At 45.8% G+C, this 19,991-nt stretch overlaps 1 protein-coding gene across 1 annotated transcript; it reads right to left on the bottom strand.

Annotated features, from left to right (window-relative positions):
* Window positions 1-13,703: 13,703 nt before the first annotated feature.
* LOC133958576 (uncharacterized) lies at window positions 13,704-19,679 on the bottom strand. The gene is made up of 3 exons (XM_062393464.1): window positions 18,950-19,679; window positions 18,663-18,841; window positions 13,704-18,180 (listed from the first exon to the last, which is right to left on the bottom strand). The coding sequence occupies exons 1-3, from the start codon at window positions 19,677-19,679 to the stop codon at window positions 16,537-16,539; spliced, it is 2,553 nt and encodes an 850-aa protein (XP_062249448.1). The 3' UTR covers window positions 13,704-16,536.
* Between the last annotated feature and the right edge of the window lie 312 nt (window positions 19,680-19,991).

Here is a 19,991-nt window from a genome sequence, read left to right as displayed (position 1 = left end):
AGCGTCAAACATTGTTATATACAGAACTGCATTGTACATCTAGGTACTAATGCAACATATGGTTAGAAACCTATTGGTTCAAGTGGTTCAATCTAAACCTGACCCAATCAGAGCTGGCATGGGTTGTCCATAGCCTACAATAGCCAACGAGACAACTCGTTGACGGACAGAGCTTGCCCCTCCTCTGACGTGTAAAGACTGAGCCAATTGCAACCTATTGTTCTAATGACTGGCGTATGGTTTAGCCAATGAAATTTCCAACATGAATTAGCTGCTTCACTGAAAAAAAATTAAAGGAGACACCAAGCAGGTCACTGCGCAACAGTGTCCAACTGGTCCCAGAGCATCGTGCGTCCTTGTTTGGTCCCCGGTCGTGACTGCTACATGTTGCTTAAAACATGAAAAATGTTTATTTGCATACATTTTAAACCATATGACCGGTTTTGTCCCCTTCATATAAAAGTATGATTTTGAGTGTAACATTTGCCTTTTTAACCTATTTGGTTACCATGTTTACAAAGGGTCCTTTGGAGTCTCCAAATGGCCTTTGTGGAAAATGCCAAGACATGCGCTTAGGAAAAAATCTGTCAAATATTCAGTATCTGTGGTATTGTTATCAAATTTGAACTTGGGCTAGTCAAGGCTTCATGCTAGGGTCCCATTGTGTTTTCAAGCTCATAAGTCCGGGGTGTTAATCTTCTACAATCAAACACCCCTGAACACTGGTCAGCCTCAGGCAGTGCTGGTAATGGCTCCTTGGGAAAAAAAGTAAAATTCCTCTAGCTGTGTTTGCCTCTGTTGATACTCACACGACTAAGGTGGCTTTGTAGGATTAAGATTTCTTTATTGGTCCCACACAAACACATGCAAATGGGGACAATTTGGCCTCTGCTTTTGACCTATCAGTGTTAACACAACAGGACACAACACACACAGAGCAGTGGGCAGCCATGGACAGCCCCCGGTGAGTAAGGTGCCTTGCTCAGGGGCACTTAGACAGTGGAGTAGGGAGTGTCCTCTTGGACTTGAACAGATCCAGGTCTGGTCCATATCCAGGTATTTTTTTGTCAGTCCGTGGTCTCGCACCAGTGACCTTTTCTACCACTACTCCATGGCCACTCTTCTTCTTTTCATGCACTGGTTGTGGTAACAACCCTGAAGCAGAGTTGTCAGTTAGTGTCCATGCAAATTTTGATGGAATTTTAGGTTAACGGCAGTTCACAGGAATCTGCAGACAGCAAATAAAACTGCCAGGAATTGACACAGGGGTTCCGGTTTCTGCCAGTTTTACAACCCTGAGAATGTTTGCAGGTGACCCCCTTGCTCCTAGGCCTATGGGCAGGCCTTCTCTTGAAAATGACAATGCTGTGAGCTTTACAAATGCAAATCAGGATAGTTTCAATCAGTGGTGCAGAGGTAACATCTTTTTCTGTTTTCTAAAAGGTGCCAACTAAAATACATGGCGTAAGTACACCAGGCTTAAAATAAATATAAAATCTGAATTTGTAGCTTATATAGATTTCTCTTATGTCAGTGCTATAATGACTTATATTGTATACCATGAGCAAAGGTTAATGCTATGAAAAACATTTGAAACAGTGCAATTTATTTCAACATTTGCCTGTCAAGCTCATCTAAGATAATGTGTTGGAATGGAGAGAGTGGCACCACGGTACAGTTTTCTAAAATAAGTCTTTCTGCTGACACCAAAATTCTTTGCCTCACATAAAGCATATCAGTTGTGTCTCATCGTGTGTCAGAGTCCCAAATATTTGTCGTCCCTAAATACTGGCAAACTCAGCACCATATTCACATGTCCATGGAATAGTAAACTGTTGATTGCTGAAATTGGCTCATTAATTGAACTTCAATTGTCTTATTATTGTTATTAAACTTTCTCAGTATTCCATTAAAACACTCAACACTTCCAAAGCGACTTACAATAAGTGCATTCAACTATGAGGGTGCAAACCAAGAACAGCAAGAATCATGTAAGTACATTAACTTAACACAAGACATAATTAACTTGTCCTCAGTCACATACTCATCCCATATAAATGTAAAGTACAATTTAACAACTGCTATATCCGTTGCTTCATCAGTGCAAAGGACATTTGTGAAGTTTTGTTCTGAAAATGTCTCACTCTGCTCGCAACTACATACATTCCTGAAGATGCCACTTTAGTCGTTACGGTCATCACGTTAGGGCTGTTCCAATCACAGCCTTGTGAATGAAGCATGGAAATTGGTCAAAATGTGTATAAACCCTGACATTTAATATAAATAATAAGAATATACCAATATAAATTTTAATAAACTGGAATTATCCATACACAAACTTGACAGAACCCACAAATGATCTGATGGCTGCAAACGCTTGCATGCTTTGTAGTCTCTCATTTTACACCTATTAGATGTCATATATCCGTCCTCAGAACTTTGATTCAGCATTGCCTACAGTGTGAACAATCTGCCTGCTAGCTCCAGCATCAGGATACTTTCATCTTCCACATGGGCGGAGGATTAATGGAATCTTCATGTTGCCAGAGCCCTGTACTGTGGCATCGATATGTCAAACGTGTAATCAGGGGTTAAATTGGATTTTGTTTGCAACTGAACATCTTTATTTGACTCTGACATTCAGCTCACCTATTATATGGTAATTTACTTTTCCAAATAGGACTGAATAAGAAACTCTGAATGTATGTGTGAGAGAGGGATTTTTTTTTTCTACATATGAACTAAATAACTATATATAAGGCTTGGATCAGTCTCTCCTGTCTATTCTCTCTCTGTACGGGCTACAGGTTCTGCTGACCTTCACCTCTTCACCTTCTTCTTCACAAATGTTACTATCCACTTCACTTATTAAGACTAAATGTAACAGTGTTCACCACAGACAATCTCGGTTATCAGCTGCAGGAAATGAAACTATAAATCAGGCAGAGAATGTGACTGCATTCCTGGAAAACCCTCACACAAACCATCACACCATTGTATATTTTGGATCAATATATTGTGCTTATTGGCAGATCAAACATTTAAATAAAAGCATTATATGATATTGAAGGAGGCGGAGCTCACTTCAGATGGGCTCAAGCCCAATTGAAGCCCTACATGTTATATTGGAGAACATTCCTCCTTTATCTGTACAGCTTCTGATTTCAGTCACAGAGCGAGAACCAAAAAAAATAATGAAAGTCAGTTGTAATGTGTAAATTGCTTTGGGGTTGCTGTGTGAATACTTGTTAGGGGTTGTGTTCAGTGTTTTTGTGCAAATTAAATATTTTTTAGGTATATACACTTTATATATTTTCTAACTTCGGGATGATTTATAATAATCATACTTTACAAACATAGCTGTAGATAACTAAATAAAAATGGAAAGTTAATGAAATGAAAAGAAAGAAACATAAAGAAAAACGGGAAAGGGACAGAGAGAAACTTTTAGGCTAGTGCGATGTCTTGGGAAACAGAGGAATTTTCACAGCCTTTATTTTAGAGCGAAAAAGAGTGAATCCAATTTCGCCTGGAGTTTCTGCATGCATTTATACAAAAGATAAGCTACAACTATCGATATCGTGATGATCCATCCACTAAGGAGCAGTCCCAGCGCGACCATGCTAATGGGATGTTCTTCATACTTTGTTGTTCGACGAAAGTGGTTACCAAATTCGGTGGTAAGTCCAGTTGTTCAAACTTTACGTCCTTTGTTCCTTCCGCTATGAGCTGTTGTCGGATGGTTGTATCGATCGTGAGGTTAGTTACACATAAAAGGCGTCCATGATCTCAATCTCCGCGTCATGTCTGTCAGAGTTGACGTGATGGAGGACAATGTCACCATTATGTATAGTGGCTCATTGAGGAACCACTAAGAACATTGTCTGGTTTATCAGGCTTAGTTTAGCGGAGGTATCATGACAGTCATAGGCCATTATGGCTTCAATGGCGGGTATGTTAACCAACCACTTGTCACACGCTCGCTCTACTCTAGTCGGTGTATCCTCATTCCTGGTGGACATGCTGTCTTGGCAGTTGTTCTGGGGATTTTGGGTCTGGTCCAATCCAGTCGATCTGGAGGTGGGACCATGGGAATGAAACCACCCTTCCTTGAAGTGGGGCGTGATTCAATGGTTGCGATGGTTGGAACTGGCAGCAGGTGAGGCACCCTTGGACGTATTGATGGCCAGTACCCGACTTGCTGAAGTGTACTTAGAGTAGCCTTGTAACCTCTGTGGCCACCGACAGAGGAATCGTGAGCGTGGGTTAACATGACCCCCTCTATGGTCGGTCACCAGTTTTTAGTCCTTGGCCATTGCGGTTGTAGATGAGCAAGTCTTTTTCCCTCTTCAGATGGGGTGACGCCAGTTGAAATGGCCATATCTCCCTGGGTTCATCAGTAAATGGTTGTGAGTCCTGCGGAGGAGGTTTCCCAACTATCTGGCGGATGGCCCTGATGACGGGATCCTGCTCCTGCATGGCAACCAAATCTGCATCTCCAGGTTTACAGCCCAGATGAATGGACTGATTGGACTGATCGCAGGCTTGGGGATTCTCTAGTCTCTCCCTTGCCTGTCGTTGGGTGATAGCGTTCACCATGCAGGTTTGGAGACTTCGAAATCCATCGCCTTTTTAGCTCCCATTTTATTCCTTTTTCTGCACCTAGCTTGGCTAGTCGGTCAGCTTCGTCATTGCTGTCTTTGTCTGGTCCAGCGATTTGGGAGTGACCTTTGACCTTCTTCCAGTAAACTATCAACCCGTTTTCTGTTACCAGTTGATCACATGTCAGGAAAAGTTCTGAGTGCTTGACTTCTTTGCTCCTGGCAGTTTTCATTCCTTTTTCCTTCCATAAGTGAAAATGGGAGATGAAACTGTGACGGGCTTAGTTGGAATCAGAGCAGATCACCAACTCTGTTATAGCCAGCTTAACGGCTTTTTGCATGGCGATGAATATGGCGGCAATCTCTGTGTATTGACTTGTCTTGGGTCCTAGTTTGTAGTGGGTTGGTTCGCTGCAGTTGTAGCCGACCCAGGCAATGCCAACTCCGGCCCGGAGGTGACTTTCGTGGTGGAATGAGCAGCCACCCACGTAGCCCTTGGGAAGATCTTGGCAGACGTTCTCCTCATAGTAACGATGGTTGGAAGGCAGCGATGGCGTGGTTGTTGGGAGAGATATCGGATTTGACTGATCAGCTTCATCACAATGGTGACACTCCGCCAAGCCTTTATCCAGGGCCATCTTGTTATTTTGAGCGTACTTCACCTCAATGTCATAGCCTTGTAGAGCCATCATCCAAGCTGTTTGTGACTCGTCCTTCCCTAAACCTTTAAAGTTAAAGTAGCTTTATTGTCAATTTCTTAACATGTTCAGAACATACAAGGAATCGATACAATGTTTCCCACTCTCCCACAGTGAGACATATAAAGTGCACAGGCACAACAGAAGACACAAGACATTTCCTAATACTAAGTAAACATACAGCATTTTTTAAGTACAGCACTATAAGGTTCTCTAAAAGTGTAAACGTAGTGATTAAAGTGATAAAGTGCAAACAGTACAAGAGACAGTTTGTTGCAGAAGTAAACATACAGAATTTTTTGTACAGCAGCATAAGGTTCTCTAAAAGTGTAAACGTAGTGATTTAAGTGATAAAGTGCAAACAGTACAAGAAGTACAAGAGACAGTTTGTTGCAGAGTCCTGAGTGTTTTTATTTTTTTGGGGGGGGATTTAAGCCTAGAGGATATGGCTGGGGGGAGTGAGGGGAGAGAATTTAGCTTCCTGACAGCTTGGTGTATGAAATTATTTCCCAGTCTGGTGGTGCAGCAACGGAGGCTCCTGTACCTTCTTCCAGAGGGTAGGAGGCTGAACAGACCGTGTGCGGGGTGGCTGGTGTCACTCACGATCGAGGTGGCTTTCCGGGTGAGGCAGGTGGTGTAAGTGTCTTGCACGGAAGGGAGTGGGGCACCAATGATCTTACCAGCTGTGTTGACTATGCGTTGCAGTCTCTTCTTGCTGTGTGCAGTGCAGCTACTGCCCCACACAGTCATGCAGCTGGACAGGATGCTTTCAATGGTGCCCCGGTAGAAAGTTTTCAGGATGGGTATGGGAGCTCTCGCTTTCTTGAGTTTGCGGAGGAAGTAGAGGCGTCGCTGGGCTTTCTTCACCAGTGATGCACAGTTGGTGGCCCAGGAGAGGTCCTCGCTGATGTGCACCCCCAGGAATTTGGTGTTGCTCACTCGCTCCACAGCAGCACCATCGATGGTCAGTGGGGGGAGCTCAGTGAGGCTTTTCCTGAAGTCGACCACCATCTCCTTTGTCTTGCTGACATTCAGCAGGAGGTTGTGGTCTCTGCACCAGGTGGTCAAGAGGTTGACCTCCTTCCTGTAGTGGGTCTCATCGTTCTTGGTGATGAGACCCACCAGAGTTGTGTCGTCCGCAAACTTCACCATGTGATTTGTGCTGTAGGTTGATGTGCAGTCGTGAGTCAGCAGGGGACTGAGCACACATCCTTGTGGGGCCCCTGTGCTGAGTGTGATGCTGCTCGAGGTGTTGTTGCCGACCCATACTGCTTGTGGCCTCTCACTGAGGAAGTCCAGAATCCAATTGCGAAGGGAGGTGTTGAGCCCCAGCTGGTCCAGTTTACAGATGAGTTGTTGTGGGATTATGGTGTTAAACGCCGTAGCTGTTTAGGAAGGCAATGGGTTGCCTTCCTGGGTTGGTGGCACGTCTCAATAATGACCTTCTGTCCTCCGATGTAGCTGCGGAAGTGTTTTACAGCTAGACCGTTGACAGGAGTGCTTTCTCACAGTTGGAGAATTTGATTTCCACACTACTAAGGGGCCGACTGGCGTAGGCAACGACATGTTTGTCGGTGTCGAACTTCTGAGCCAGGGCTGCATTTAGACAGTGGGATGAGAAGCTTGCTTCGAGGTGGAACTCTTTGTCTTTGTCTGGGTAGGCAAGACAGAATGCCGAGCAGAGTTTTTCTTTCATCTGATGGTAGGATTGTTCCTGGGGTTCTTCCCACTCGAAGGGCTTGTCTTTGTGAAGGAATTAGTTGAAAGGTCTGGCTATCTCTGCATAGTCCTCCCCTGATGAACTGGCGGGAGTAGTTACAGACCCCGAGAAAACTCCAAAGTTCTGTTAGGTGACTCAGAGCCTTGACGTCCTGGATGGCTCGTATCCGCCCGGCTTGGGGTTCAATGCCATCAGCCCCGACTGTCAGACCCACATATTTCACCTTGGTGCGACACCACTGGCCTTTGGTAAGAGCCAGCTTGGCTCCTGTGTTTGACAGTTGAGTGAGCACTTGTCAGATCTCGGTTATGTGGTCCTTGAAGGTTTGGCCCCTCATGAGCATGTCATCCAAATAAATGAGATTTCCACGTGTTGCGGCGTCACTCATGGCTTTGTGGAGAAAGATGTTAAACTCAGATGGGGAGTTTGAATATCCAAACGGACACCGGTTCCAGGTATACTGGCTGCCCCCGAAAGAGAAGGCCAGTTTGCACTGGTCGGCTTGATCAACCTTCATGGTCCAAAATCTGTTTGCGATATCTACTGTGGAAAAGAACGCTGCTCCCTTAACCTTGGCCAGTTCTTGATCCAGGTGAATCATCGGCCAGCAGGACCGGGAACTTGTTTGCCGTATACCAGAATGGACTGGTATACGGCCAATGGGATTTTGTATTGCTGTACGAAGGTTGGTAGAGTATTTGGATCAGTGGTGATGCGCACAGTGTGGAGGTTAGTGACCCTGCAGTCAGTTGAATCTTTCGAGAAGATTGACTGGAAGTCCAGGAACAGATCCCGAAAAACTTCTCTCTGTACGTCTGATGTCAGGGCATTTGCATTCTCCAGTTGTTGCTTGATCTCAGCCTCAAACCCAGGATACAGTTATTTGGGTTGATCATCCCCTGAGATGTCCTGTCCTGGTTGAGCTGCCAGAGAATACACCATCATGTCGCCTTCTGTCGCCAGAGAGGCTCCACAAATGGCTTCGTCTTGCAGTGACTCATGACGCATAACAGTGATCATGCTGGTGGGAAATGTGTGACAGACCTGATCCACAGCGCCATCCTTGATCAGAGAAGGGGGAAGCTCCCCAATGACCGGTATAGTCAGTTTGAAATCGTGGTAAGAGCTGTCGATCAACGTTCCTATCATTTGGTGTGCTTTAAATAGAACAGGGCAGTGTGTGGAATTTTTCAAGAGTACATATCCATGGTACGGCTTTTACCTCCAGCAGAGGTGTACCACAGACTTCAAGGTTGAGTTCCTGGAAGGAGGGTAAAGGCTGGAAGAAATCCTGCGGGCCCGGTATTCTTTGTCCTTTCAAGTCGCATGTGGGCACCAGCAGTTCGTTGAGGGATGACCATGTCAACCTCACTGGCGACCTGGCATGCTTGGGGAATCGGAGAGCATCTGGGCTGGGTAGGCAGACAAGGAGTGTCTCTCTGCACTGACCTGGGACCACAAAACTTGGTTTATCAATCAATCAATCACATTTTATTTGTATAGCCCATATTTGATGTGCCATATATAGCCATAGAGAAGAGGAAGGAGAAGCTGGAAAGAGAAGCTCCGTGTGTCATGTGTCATAAAATAGAACAAGTAACGTTCTGGCGCACTAATTAGCTCTAACTATAAGCTTTATCAAAAAGGAAGGTTTTGAGCCTACTTTTAAACGAACAGATGGTGACTGCCTCCCGAACTGAAAGTGGTAGATTATTCCACAGCCGAGGGGCTTGATGGCTAAAAGCTCTGGCTCCTACTCTACTTTTAGAGAATTTAGGGACGACAAGTAGGCTTGAATTCTGGGAGCGGAGTGCTCTAGTGGGTTTATAAGGTATTAACAGCTCTTTAAGGTATAAAGGCGTTATATTATTAAAGGCCTTGAAGGTGAGGAGGAGAATTTTAAATTCTATTCTAGATTTAATTGGAAGCCAGTGTAGCGATGCTAATATTGGAGAAATGTGCTCTCTTCTCTTTGTTCTCGTCAGGACACGTGCTGCGGCATTTTGGACAAGCTGTAGAGTCTTTAACGACTTCCTGCTGGAGCCTGATAATAATGAATTACAATAGTCCAGTCTCGATGTAACAAAGGCGTGGACTAGTTATGGTATCTACCTGTGTTCCGAGTCTGATGAGGAGATCTGCCCCTACCAAGAATGATGAGTGAAGTTGGGGAACCACACTGACGAAATGCCAGATCTGTCATTTTCCAATCCGCACGGAGATAGCGCACAGTCCAGTCGCTTTGATAAGAGTTTGTGGTATTTCTGCTGAGAGGAGACGGTGTTGGTGTTTCACAAAGTGAGGGGGAAGTGGTGCCATGGTGCAGATGGGATCCAGACTGGAGTCAGTCTCTGGAATAGGCATGTGCATCGATGAGATTCTTCTGGGCGTCCGGATGGCATGAACTTGGGGAGGAAGACTGAAATTAGGCTTGAGAGGTTTTAGGTTTTTGACTTGAGCCCAAATGCATCCCTGGTGACAGTCAAAGAACGGAGCCAGCCAGTCCAGCAGGTCCTGACCGATGAGCAGTGGTTCTTTATTGATGGAACAGATGTTGATGGGATGTGCCAGACTCATCTCTTGGAAGGTGATATCATTCCAGGCGTGTTTTGTGATGGGTGACTGGTCCTCAAGTAGCTGGTGATATTAATGTTGCAGGTTTCAACCTGTAGGGGCTTTCCAAGAGATAACATGGTTGTTTTGACTTGGGAGAAAGTGGTCGGGCACATCAAGCTGATTTCAGAGCCTGAATCCAGTGACCTCGTCCAGAATCCGGACGAGGTCACCTAAGAAAGTTAAGAAGGGAGCAGTGTCTGTGGTGAAAATATCTGGGTTTGATCTGGTGATGCTTGAGTTTCCCCAACCAACAAAGACACTCTGGAGGTGGGGATTGCTGACACCTGTTCTAGTCACGATGATGTGTTGTCTGGATTTTTCAGGTGGTGCATCGGAGCGGATAAGGACATCTCGCTCCTTTACTACATCTGTCACGCATCAGCGTATAAACTCTTCTATTCGTGGATGTATTTGTGGTTCCTGTTGATTCCATGGTTCCTGTCTTCTCCAATGTTCCTGTTGCTTACAATGTTCCTGTTTCTTTCCCTGTTCTTGTTGTCCACCTTGTTTGGGATTAGGGTTGCAAAATTCCAGGAATATTCAAAGCTGGAAAGTTTCATGGGAATATACGGGAATATATGTGAATTAATGGGAATAAACTGGAAATTGTGTGGGTAAACTGTATTTACCTTGTCATATACATACATACATATACACATGTTGTCTTGTCATAAGCAGGCATGCATGCAAACATTTAAAATACAAAATTTAAAAATGACACTTGACTTAATCCGTTTGTCAGTAGAACTTTAATGGATTATTTCATTGAACAACGAAAAACGAGTGTTGAATAATTAAATGTATTCCCTACAAGACCCAGGTGGTGAGACATGGTGGTAATAACAGTATAAACTCTGTTGATCTCTCCACCAGAGAGTATGCGTTTTTCATACTTCTTTGGGTCCAGCATGTATGCTGCTGTGTGTATTGGCTTCATGCAGAACTCTTTGCGCTTCTCCATCGATTAGACCACTGCGGTTTCCTCTGCTTGGAGCAGCAGGGAAGTGGGCAAGGCAGTTTGGATTTCCTCTCTGATCTCAGCAAACAGACATTGAACATCTGACAAAATGGCATCACCTTCTATCTGGGCAATCGCTGCTTCTATTGGTTGGAGGATTCTCAGGCTGCTGGTCATTCTTTCCCAAAACCCATCGTCCAGCAGAATTCTTTTTATGGTACTTTCCATGGCTACAGACTGGGATATGGCCATCTCTTGCAGAGACTCCTTCCCCTCCAGTTGACTGTTGTACATGATGACAACACCACCCCATTGAGTGTCGCTGGGGAGCTTCATTACATTACATTTCATTACATGTCATTTAGCTGACGCTTTTATCCAAAGCGACCTACATTTTTAGAACACTCATCATTTTATGAGGGGCCATCTAGGGGTTCAGTATCTTGCCAAGGACACTTAGGCATGCAGATGGGATAGAGTGGGATTTGAACCGGCAACCTTCTTGTTGCAGAGCACCCACTCTATCCCCTAGGCCACGCTCTCAACAACGCCACAGCTTCAGTGTGGCGTTCTTGTTTTTTTCATTTTGCTTTGAGAATAAGATTGCTGAAGCTACCTGTTTGCCCTTCACATATTTAACTACCTGTTTCGCTCTCTTGTGCATTGTGTCCATCGTCTTCAGTGCCATGATGTCCTTCAGGAGAAGATTAAGAGCATGGGCAGCGCAGCCAATCGCTGTTATGTGAGGATAGGTCTCCTCCACCTTTGCCCAAGCAGCATTCATGTTCGCAGCATTGTCAGTTACAATTGCGAAAACTTTCTGCGGTCCAAGGTCATTGATGACTGCTTTCAGCTCATCAGCAATGTTGGGGCCTGTTTGTCTGTTTTCCTTTGTGTTTGTGCTCTTATAGAAGTCTGGTCGAGGGGTGGAGACGATGTAGTTGATAATTCCTTGTCCCCGGACAATCAACCAACCATCAGAGATGACTGCAATGCAGTCTGCTTTATCAATGGTTTGCTTGACCTTTGCTTGCACTCTGTTGAATCTCAATCCAGCAAATGAGTAGATAAAGCATGTCTGGTGGGAGGTGTGTATGCTGGGCGAAGAACATTCAGAAATCTCTTCCAATAGACATTGGCTGTGAGCATCAGAGGTGAGCCAGTTGCATACACTGCTCGAGAAAAACATTCATCAGCATTTCTCTGGCGGTAAAAACTTTTTTTCAAAATTCTCGAGCTAAAACTCCCGTGGAAAGTTTCCGGAAATTTACCGGAAATTTTCTGCGCCTTTGCAACCCTTTTTGGGATATTTTTTACTAAACACCTTCTCGTGGCGTTGGTGGTGTTCTCGCTCAGCCCTATCCCCCCCTCTCTGTTGAGAGGTAGTTGGGTATTGAGACCTCTGGTTGCAGGGCTGGTTTGAACCCTCCCTATCTTGGTTTCCTCTAGAATCCTGTTGGGCGCGTTGACGTTCCCGGTTCTCTCTTCTGGGGTTTGTTTTGGCATGGGGTATCTCATTACCCTCCAGCGCCAGATCCACATTGGGTTGTGATTGGATTCCCAGAACCTTGACGTCCTGTTCAGGTGCTTTGATGGGGCGCGTTGCGTCTCCCACGCTAGTTGGGAAGACCTTAATTTCTCGCATCGTGAGGTTACCAGCTCTGCAGTGCATGGTGACATTATACTGCACACTCTCGTGGAGATTGTGCAGGAATAAAGATCTGAAGGCAGTTTCTTCTCCCTTGGAAATAGGCTGTTCTCAGGCGTCTATATTACTGCCTTGGAGGTTTGTTTTTCCTCTGCATGCCCGCAAAGGCACCCAGGGTTGCAGAGGCCTGGTCGGTATAGAGTGAGTACTCTTCTCGCAGGGCATAACAGAGGTCAGAATAACGGTCTCTGACTCCAGGGGATTGTGTTTGAAACTTAAACACAACCACGATTCAAATATGGACCACAACATGGAAGAGCGCCTAGTGGAAGCGGTCCGGAGGTACGAGAACCTGTACAACCCATCTACGACTGCCTACAAAGACGCACAGATGACCGCGAACTCATGGAAAGAGATTTCTGCAGCGATCGGTTTAGATGTGCCAGGGTGCACAAAGACATGTTTGCACAGAAATTTTTCCGTGTAAAGTAGAGCACAAAAGAAAGCAGCGATGCAGGGGGGGCAGAAGGTCCCTGTCTTCTTTACCTTTATGTCATGGTTGTTGCCACACATAAAGCATCGTGATACCACATCGAACTACGTACATAAGGTAAATTCTTATTTTTGAAGAGCCTTGTTGTGCTCGAGTTCACTGCCGATGTCGTTGTAGGCTTCACCATTTTGCAAAATGGAATACGGGAGAAATGCTGGCAAATGAGCCTGAATTGATGTTTTGCAATTGCTAAAAGAACACACTTTTTGTGTGCGAGTTGGCACACTAGCAGTGCTATTAGAAATTAGCAACACCCGCCAGCTTGGTCAGGGTTTGTTCATGAACCCAAAAATGCACCGAACAAAGACCAACTGCCTGTTCTTTAAGTGCTTACATGGTTGATGTGCTGAATGCAGTAATCTAACTTAAATCATTGTAGTCAAATACATTTTCATATGGCTAACCAAGAGCAACTGCATGTTCTTAAAGTGCTTACATTCTTGATGTAATGTATGCAGTTCAGTCAGACAACTCACGTTTGATTATTTATCTTATTTATTAAGATATTTATTATTCACAGTAGAGCATGTTTGTGTTTGGCGTCTAGGCTCCAACTTAATCACTCCCCATATGCCAACACAGGAATCATGGGAGTGATGAGCTAATACTGTAACCCCCCCGTTGAAGCCTACAGGTGGATGCTGGGGTGGTGGAGGGGCTGAGGCAGTAGTTTGCTACTGCGTAGTAGTTAGGAATCAGAGAGAGTGATGGGATTTCCCTCTGCTTAAATGGACCGCCTAATGAGGTGGATGAGTGCTGTGGCTGGTTGTGGCAAGTGAAGTATGTCACATGATGTATGTCACCTGATTTATGTCACCTGATATATGCACATGACTGAAGCAGCGCAGCTCGAGTTGCCTGCCAGAACTAGCTCGCTGGCTTCGCTCCATTTCAGTCAGACAACTCACGTTTGATTATTTATCTTATTTATTAAGATATTTATTATTCACAGTAGAGCATGTTTGTGTTTGGCGTCTAGGCTCCAACTTAATCACTCCCCATATGCCAACACAGGAATCATGGGAGTGATGAGCTAATACTGTAACCCCCCCAACACTGCACAGATTCGGAGCCTGACGGATGAATCGGTATCTGCTATGTGTGTGTCATACACCGCCGCGGTGTGGCCATTCTCAATAGGCGCATGCCTGCCAGAGAAAATGCTACCTAATGAGCCTGTTATGTGTTCCATGCCACTGCAGTGTGGCTATTCTCCATAGGCCCATGCCTGCAGGAGAATATGCTACCTAGTGAGCCTGTTATGTGTTCCATGCCACTGCAGTGTGGCTATTCTCCATAGGCCCATGCCTGCAGGAGAATATGCTACCTAGTGAGCCTGTTATGTGTTCCATGCCACTGCGGTGTGGCTATTCTCCATAGGCCCATGCCTGAAGGAGAATATGCTACCTAGTGAACCTGTTATGTGTTCCATGCCACTGCAGTGTGGCTATTCTCCATAGGCCCATGCCTGCAGGAGAATATGCTACCTAGTGAGCCTGTTATGTGTTCCATGCCACTGCAGTGTGGCTATTCTCCATAGGCCCATGCCTGCAGGAGAATATGCTACCTAGTGAGCCTGTTATGTGTTCCATGCCACTGCAGTGTGGCATTCTCCATAGGCACATGCCTGCAGGAGAATATGCTACCTAGTGAGCCTGTTATGTGTTCCATGCCACTGCGGTGTGGCTATTCTCCATAGGCGCATGCCTGCTGGAGAATATGCTACCTAGTGAGCCTGTTATGTGTTCCATGCCACTGCGGTGTGGCATTCTCCATAGGCGCATGCCTGCTGGAGAATATGCTACCTAGTGAGCCTGTTATGTGTTCCATGCCACTGCGGTGTGGCATTCTCCATAGGCGCATGCCTGCTGGAGAATATGCTACCTAGTGAGCCTGTTATGTGTTCCATGCCACTGCGGTGTGGCATTCTCCATAGGCGCATGCCTGCAGGAGAATATGCTACCTAGTGAGCCTGTTATGTGTTCCATGCCACTGCGGTGTGGCATTCTCCATAGGCGCATGCCTGCTGGAGAATATGCTACCTAGTGAGCCTGTTATGTGTTCCATGCCACTGCGGTGTGGCATTCTCCATAGGCGCATGCCTGCTGGAGAATATGCTACCTAGTGAGCCTGTTATGTGTGCCATGCCACTGCCACTGCAGGCATTCTTCATAGGCGCATGCCTGCAGGAGAATATGCTACCTGTGAAACTGTGATGCTTACCATGCACCCCTGTGGTGTGGTCATTCGCTGTAGGCACATTGTCGCGAGAGAATATATACTACCTGGTGAGGTTCCCCCCAACTGCCCTGGCTGTAGGAGAATATATTGTGAACTTGGCACGTGGCAACCTATACCCCAGAATTGAACACTCTAAGTCCAGCAAACCACCTGAAATGCAACGATAATTTGGCTGCAAAGCACGTACACATTCTTCACTCATATGTATTGTTTGAACAGCGGTATTCACAATATGATTCGTTCACTGCTTAGCGAGTGCAACATCCTGTCCTTAACCCTCGACAAGAGTAAGGAAAAACTACCAAAAACCCCCTCTAACAGGGGAAAAGGTAGAAACCTCAGAGAGAGCCGCATGTGAGGGATCCCCCTCCCAGGATGGACAGGAGCGCGATATATGCCACGATCAAAGGCAATGTCTAAGGGAGAGCCAGGAATAGCGTTCGGACGTTTAGGCCTCAGCTCTGGTGGGGTGGCCATTCCCCATAGATGCATGGCCAGCCGGAGAATATGTTACTTTACTCACGCTCCAGGGGGCAGGAACTCATGATCTTTTGAGCTTGCAGAATGTCCTCTTTATGGAATCTGACGTAGCGTTGATATGCGGATGATGACCAGCGACCCAGAGATTTAAGCGTGGCGGCAGGCAGATGTAGAGCCGCCGTTGTTGCGGCCCCAATTCTTAAAGAATGAGGCGAATAATGCTCGGGTGGTAGGCCGCAGCTCCGGACGAGATCATGAAGCATAGTGGAGAACCAGGATCTCGTCATGGGTTTGCGTCCGTCGATGGTGAAGAGAGGTGCCAATCGATGGGTTTGGGAACGGTGATGGAGAAATGTTGTCATGGAAGAGAAGGGGCAGAAGGAAGTATTATTTTCTGCAATGTAAATTAAAGTGCCTAAACTAAATCTATCTGTTTTGGAGTGTTTTAAATATAATGAGTACATGTGCTCTTCTATTGTAACATCAGAGAGAGTGAGGTCATGCTGGGGATCAAAGGCAAGAGTCCTTGTCGTGTATTCACCACACCTTAGAAACCCGAAAAAAGCCATCAACAGGACAGCCTCCAGCATTGAATCAATATATGGTGAGAAAATTCCCTGCCTTAACCTTAATACCAATTTGTGCACCAGTGAAATAGTGAGAGGTAGTCTTTGGTCGTTGCCTGGGGGACGTGCCTTTTTAAGACCATTGAGGATCAGCTGGATGGACGGATTCGTGAGAAGACTTTGGGAGGCTGGATCTTGACATCGCATTTGAAACTGAATGCCTGCTAGCATCGCTTTTATACTTTGTGCTTTGAGATTACGGGATTCGAATGAATTCACGATGAAAGCACAAACTACTGGAATTTTAGCTGGTAGAGGACTGATGAGGAGGCTGGCGCAAAAGGAAGAGTAGAAAAACCAAGCTGAGTCATATGTTTTAATAGTGCTTTTTGCCAAACCAAGTCTCATATAGTTAGAGGCAGAGTGCAACAGATCCTGTAGGGGCTTGGACGTGTTCAAATGATGATCATCTGATTGAAAGCAGGGCATGGAATGCTGGAGGGTTTGGCCTGGGGACACATAGCTTTGAACTCCTGGAATTTAAAACGAGAAAGAGCATCAGCTATGCTATTTTGGTGCCCGGGAATATGAGTAGCCCGCAAAATGAAATTATTGAGAACGCTCACCCAGGTTAGACGTCGCATTAGATAATTTATTATCGATGTTTTTGAGCGGCCTTTATTGATGATGTCTACCGTTGCTGCATTATCACAGAACACCGTAATTTGTTTCCTAGCCCAACTATTTCCCCATAGGATGCACGCCACAACAATGGGATAGAGCTCATAAAGGGCTGTGGATTTGGATTGGTCATTAAGGCGCTGGATTTCATTTGGCCAGACATCTGCAAACCATTGATTGTCATAGAATCCCCCAAAACCAACAGAAGGGGCGGCATCGGTAAAGAATTTGATGGAATCTGATGATTCCACCTGGTCATTGTAGAAGAATGAAATACCATTCCATTCTTCGCATAACACGGACCAGAAGCGCAGATCTGATTGACAACCTTCATCTAGGACCACCGGATCATTTAGATTCTGGACAGAATAAGCCAATTCTATTAAGCGAGATACGAACGAACGACCATGTGGAATTATGCGCATCGCGAAATTGAGGTGGCCTAGTAGAGATAAGAGATCTCTTTTACTGATAATGGTAGTAGTCGACCGGTATTTGATAGCTGCTCTGATGCGAGACAATTTGTCTTGTGGCAGAGATGCTTGCATGAGTAAGCTGTCGAGGGTTATGCCGAGAAATTCCAGGCGGGTGGACGGGCCTATTGTTTTCTCTTCTGAGAGAGGAACTCCTAATTCGCTGAAGAGGTTCCTAAGTGCAGTGATGTTGCGAGCTGGTGGTGATGAGGGAAAGTCTATGACCAGGAAATCGTCTAACAGATGGAGGACAAATGGGAGTTTGTACGAGTTGTAAAGGATCCAGCATAGTGCTTCTGAGAGAGTGTTAAAAATGGAGGGGCTACTGCGGCAACCGAACGTCAATTTTACGGAATAATAAAACTTTGACTTCCATTTAACGCAAAAAAGGTGCCATTGAGAGGGGTGAAGAGGAAGGACTTTGAAAGCATCGGTAATGTCGGCCTTCCCTAGCCATGCACCGACACCTGCTAATTTAATCATCTTTGCTGCATTGTCGACAGAAGCGTAGAATAAAGAAAACGGTTCCTTGGGAATTAGGCTGTTTATGCTAGGAATTGTAGAGTTGTGAGGAGCTGAGAGGTCGATGATGAGACGTTTTTTATTTGAATATTTCCTGGTAGCGATCCCTATGGGGCTTACTCTGAAGATGGGAAAGTGGAGTTTTGACAGTGGACCTATCATGTATCCTTTTTTTACTTCTTTTGATAGGAGTTCATCGACCACTTCTGGCTCTTTGCATGCAGACTGCAAGTTTTTACATACATGGGTCACTTTTGGGAGCCAGCATAAACCTGCTAAAAATCCTTGGACCAAGCCGGTGATGAGGTAATTAACAAAACTTCCACATGGGTGTTTTGACAGAGCCAAAGAGAGAGCAGGGACATTCACAGGAGTCGATGGATGCTTCATATTTATTTCCCCTCTTTTGTAGGCCGGAGCCTCCTGGGACACACAAAACGTGGGTGACTGTCTGCACACCAGCTACAAATATGCATGAATTTACATTTCGGATATCTACAAACACTTTCATTGAAGTTATTGCAGATTGGTAAATCGAAGTTTGAGGGTCGTACCTTGTGCTGTAAAGAATGGTCTAAAGAAGTGGACGCTGGATGATTGGTCTGAGGCTGGGATCTCGAAGAAGACAATTCTTGTATTGCCGTTCTTGGACAGAGTGAGGTGGTGTGGGAGGAAGAACCGCAGATGGAGCAGGCTAGGATTTTCTGGCCAGTAAAATGACGACTGATAAGGGCCAGATCGACTACAGACCAATTTAGTCGCTGATTAAATTTTTGGATGTACATGGCAGCCTTTGCAGAGAAAGATTTATGATATTCATAAAAGAGTGCTCCACCATATGAGAGTGCGAGGTCCGAAATGATTGCTAAATAGGTGTCAAGTTCCTCTCTACGTATTGGAAAGACCTCACATATCGTGTCTCTGAAAACGCCGAAGGCGACGTTGAATTCCGCCAGAGTTAGTGATTTTGACAGTCTGGGGTCGCTGTCTTTCAAAACGACTGAAAAGTCCCCACAATCCACGTATCTTTTGTCCGCAGTTTCTGAACCGGCCAAGATGATCTTAACAAGATTGACATCGTGGCCTGCCAAACAAAATATGAGTAACACCATTTACTCGCTAATGGCTCCCCTTCCCTTATTTTATTCTTCTCCCTATTTATAATTGTGTGCAGAATGATGCGACAGCTTACCTGATAGAATGTGATTCCTGAGGGAATCAGAAATTGCTGCTGCTGGAGGGAAGAACCTGGTGCCCACGCTTGGGGCTGGAACTGCAGTTCCCAGAGTCCTTTGCGGTGTGACGTCAGCAGGAAGTACGCACGCTTGCACCGGCCAGGAAGTAGCGGAGGATGGTCCGGGAGTGTTTACATTGGCCAGTGGGAAGGTGGCGTTTGATTCCAAAGTTTGAATCCTTATATTCATGACGTTTAAGGACGATTTCATATCTTGTAGCGTTGAAAGGATGGTTGCTTCGATGGATGGTCTGTGTCCTGGTGGCTTCTGCTTTTTTGATGGTGTATAATTGTCCGCGGTTCTCGGAGCGGCTGGCGGAGCACATCGCTTCTTTGCGGGGGCTTTGCCTTTGCTTTTTGGAGGAGCGCTGGCCGGATCCGCGGCGCGTGAGCTGCGGTGTGCCTCGTCATCTGGGTTATCGTGACTCGAGAGAAACTCGAATAGCTCCTCATGGTTGAGGCCAGCTGGGGCTGAGATTTTTCGAGCATACAGTGCTTCCAGGATACGGTGAATGGGCCACCCGGCGAGACGTTTGCGGGTGACGCGGGTGCTTCGGCGCTGATGTTGGGTATCCGAATCGATGTCGGATTGGACCTCGGCAGCGTGAGCCTGGGTGTCGGGGATGCATCCGACGTCTCCCTCTGAGGACTGAAACTCTTCCTCGGAATCGGAGATGGGAAGAGACATGGCGATCCACAGAAACAGGAGGTAGGTTACCGATCTCATTGGTGGTGTACTCACGGTGACGCTGAGGCAGTAGTTTGCTACTGCGTAGTAGTTAGGAATCAGAGAGAGTGATGGGATTTCCCTCTGCTTAAATGGACCGCCTAATGAGGTGGATGAGTGCTGTGGCTGGTTGTGGCAAGTGAAGTATGTCACATGATGTATGTCACCTGATTTATGTCACCTGATATATGCACATGACTGAAGCAGCGCAGCTCGAGTTGCCTGCCAGAACTAGCTCGCTGGCTTCGCTCCATTTATGTTACTTTCATCATT

This window comes from Platichthys flesus, chromosome 8 (assembly GCF_949316205.1).
Source record: "Platichthys flesus chromosome 8, fPlaFle2.1, whole genome shotgun sequence".
Lineage (NCBI taxonomy): Eukaryota > Metazoa > Chordata > Actinopteri > Pleuronectiformes > Pleuronectidae > Platichthys > Platichthys flesus.
This window is presented reverse-complemented; position numbering and strand designations above follow the sequence as displayed.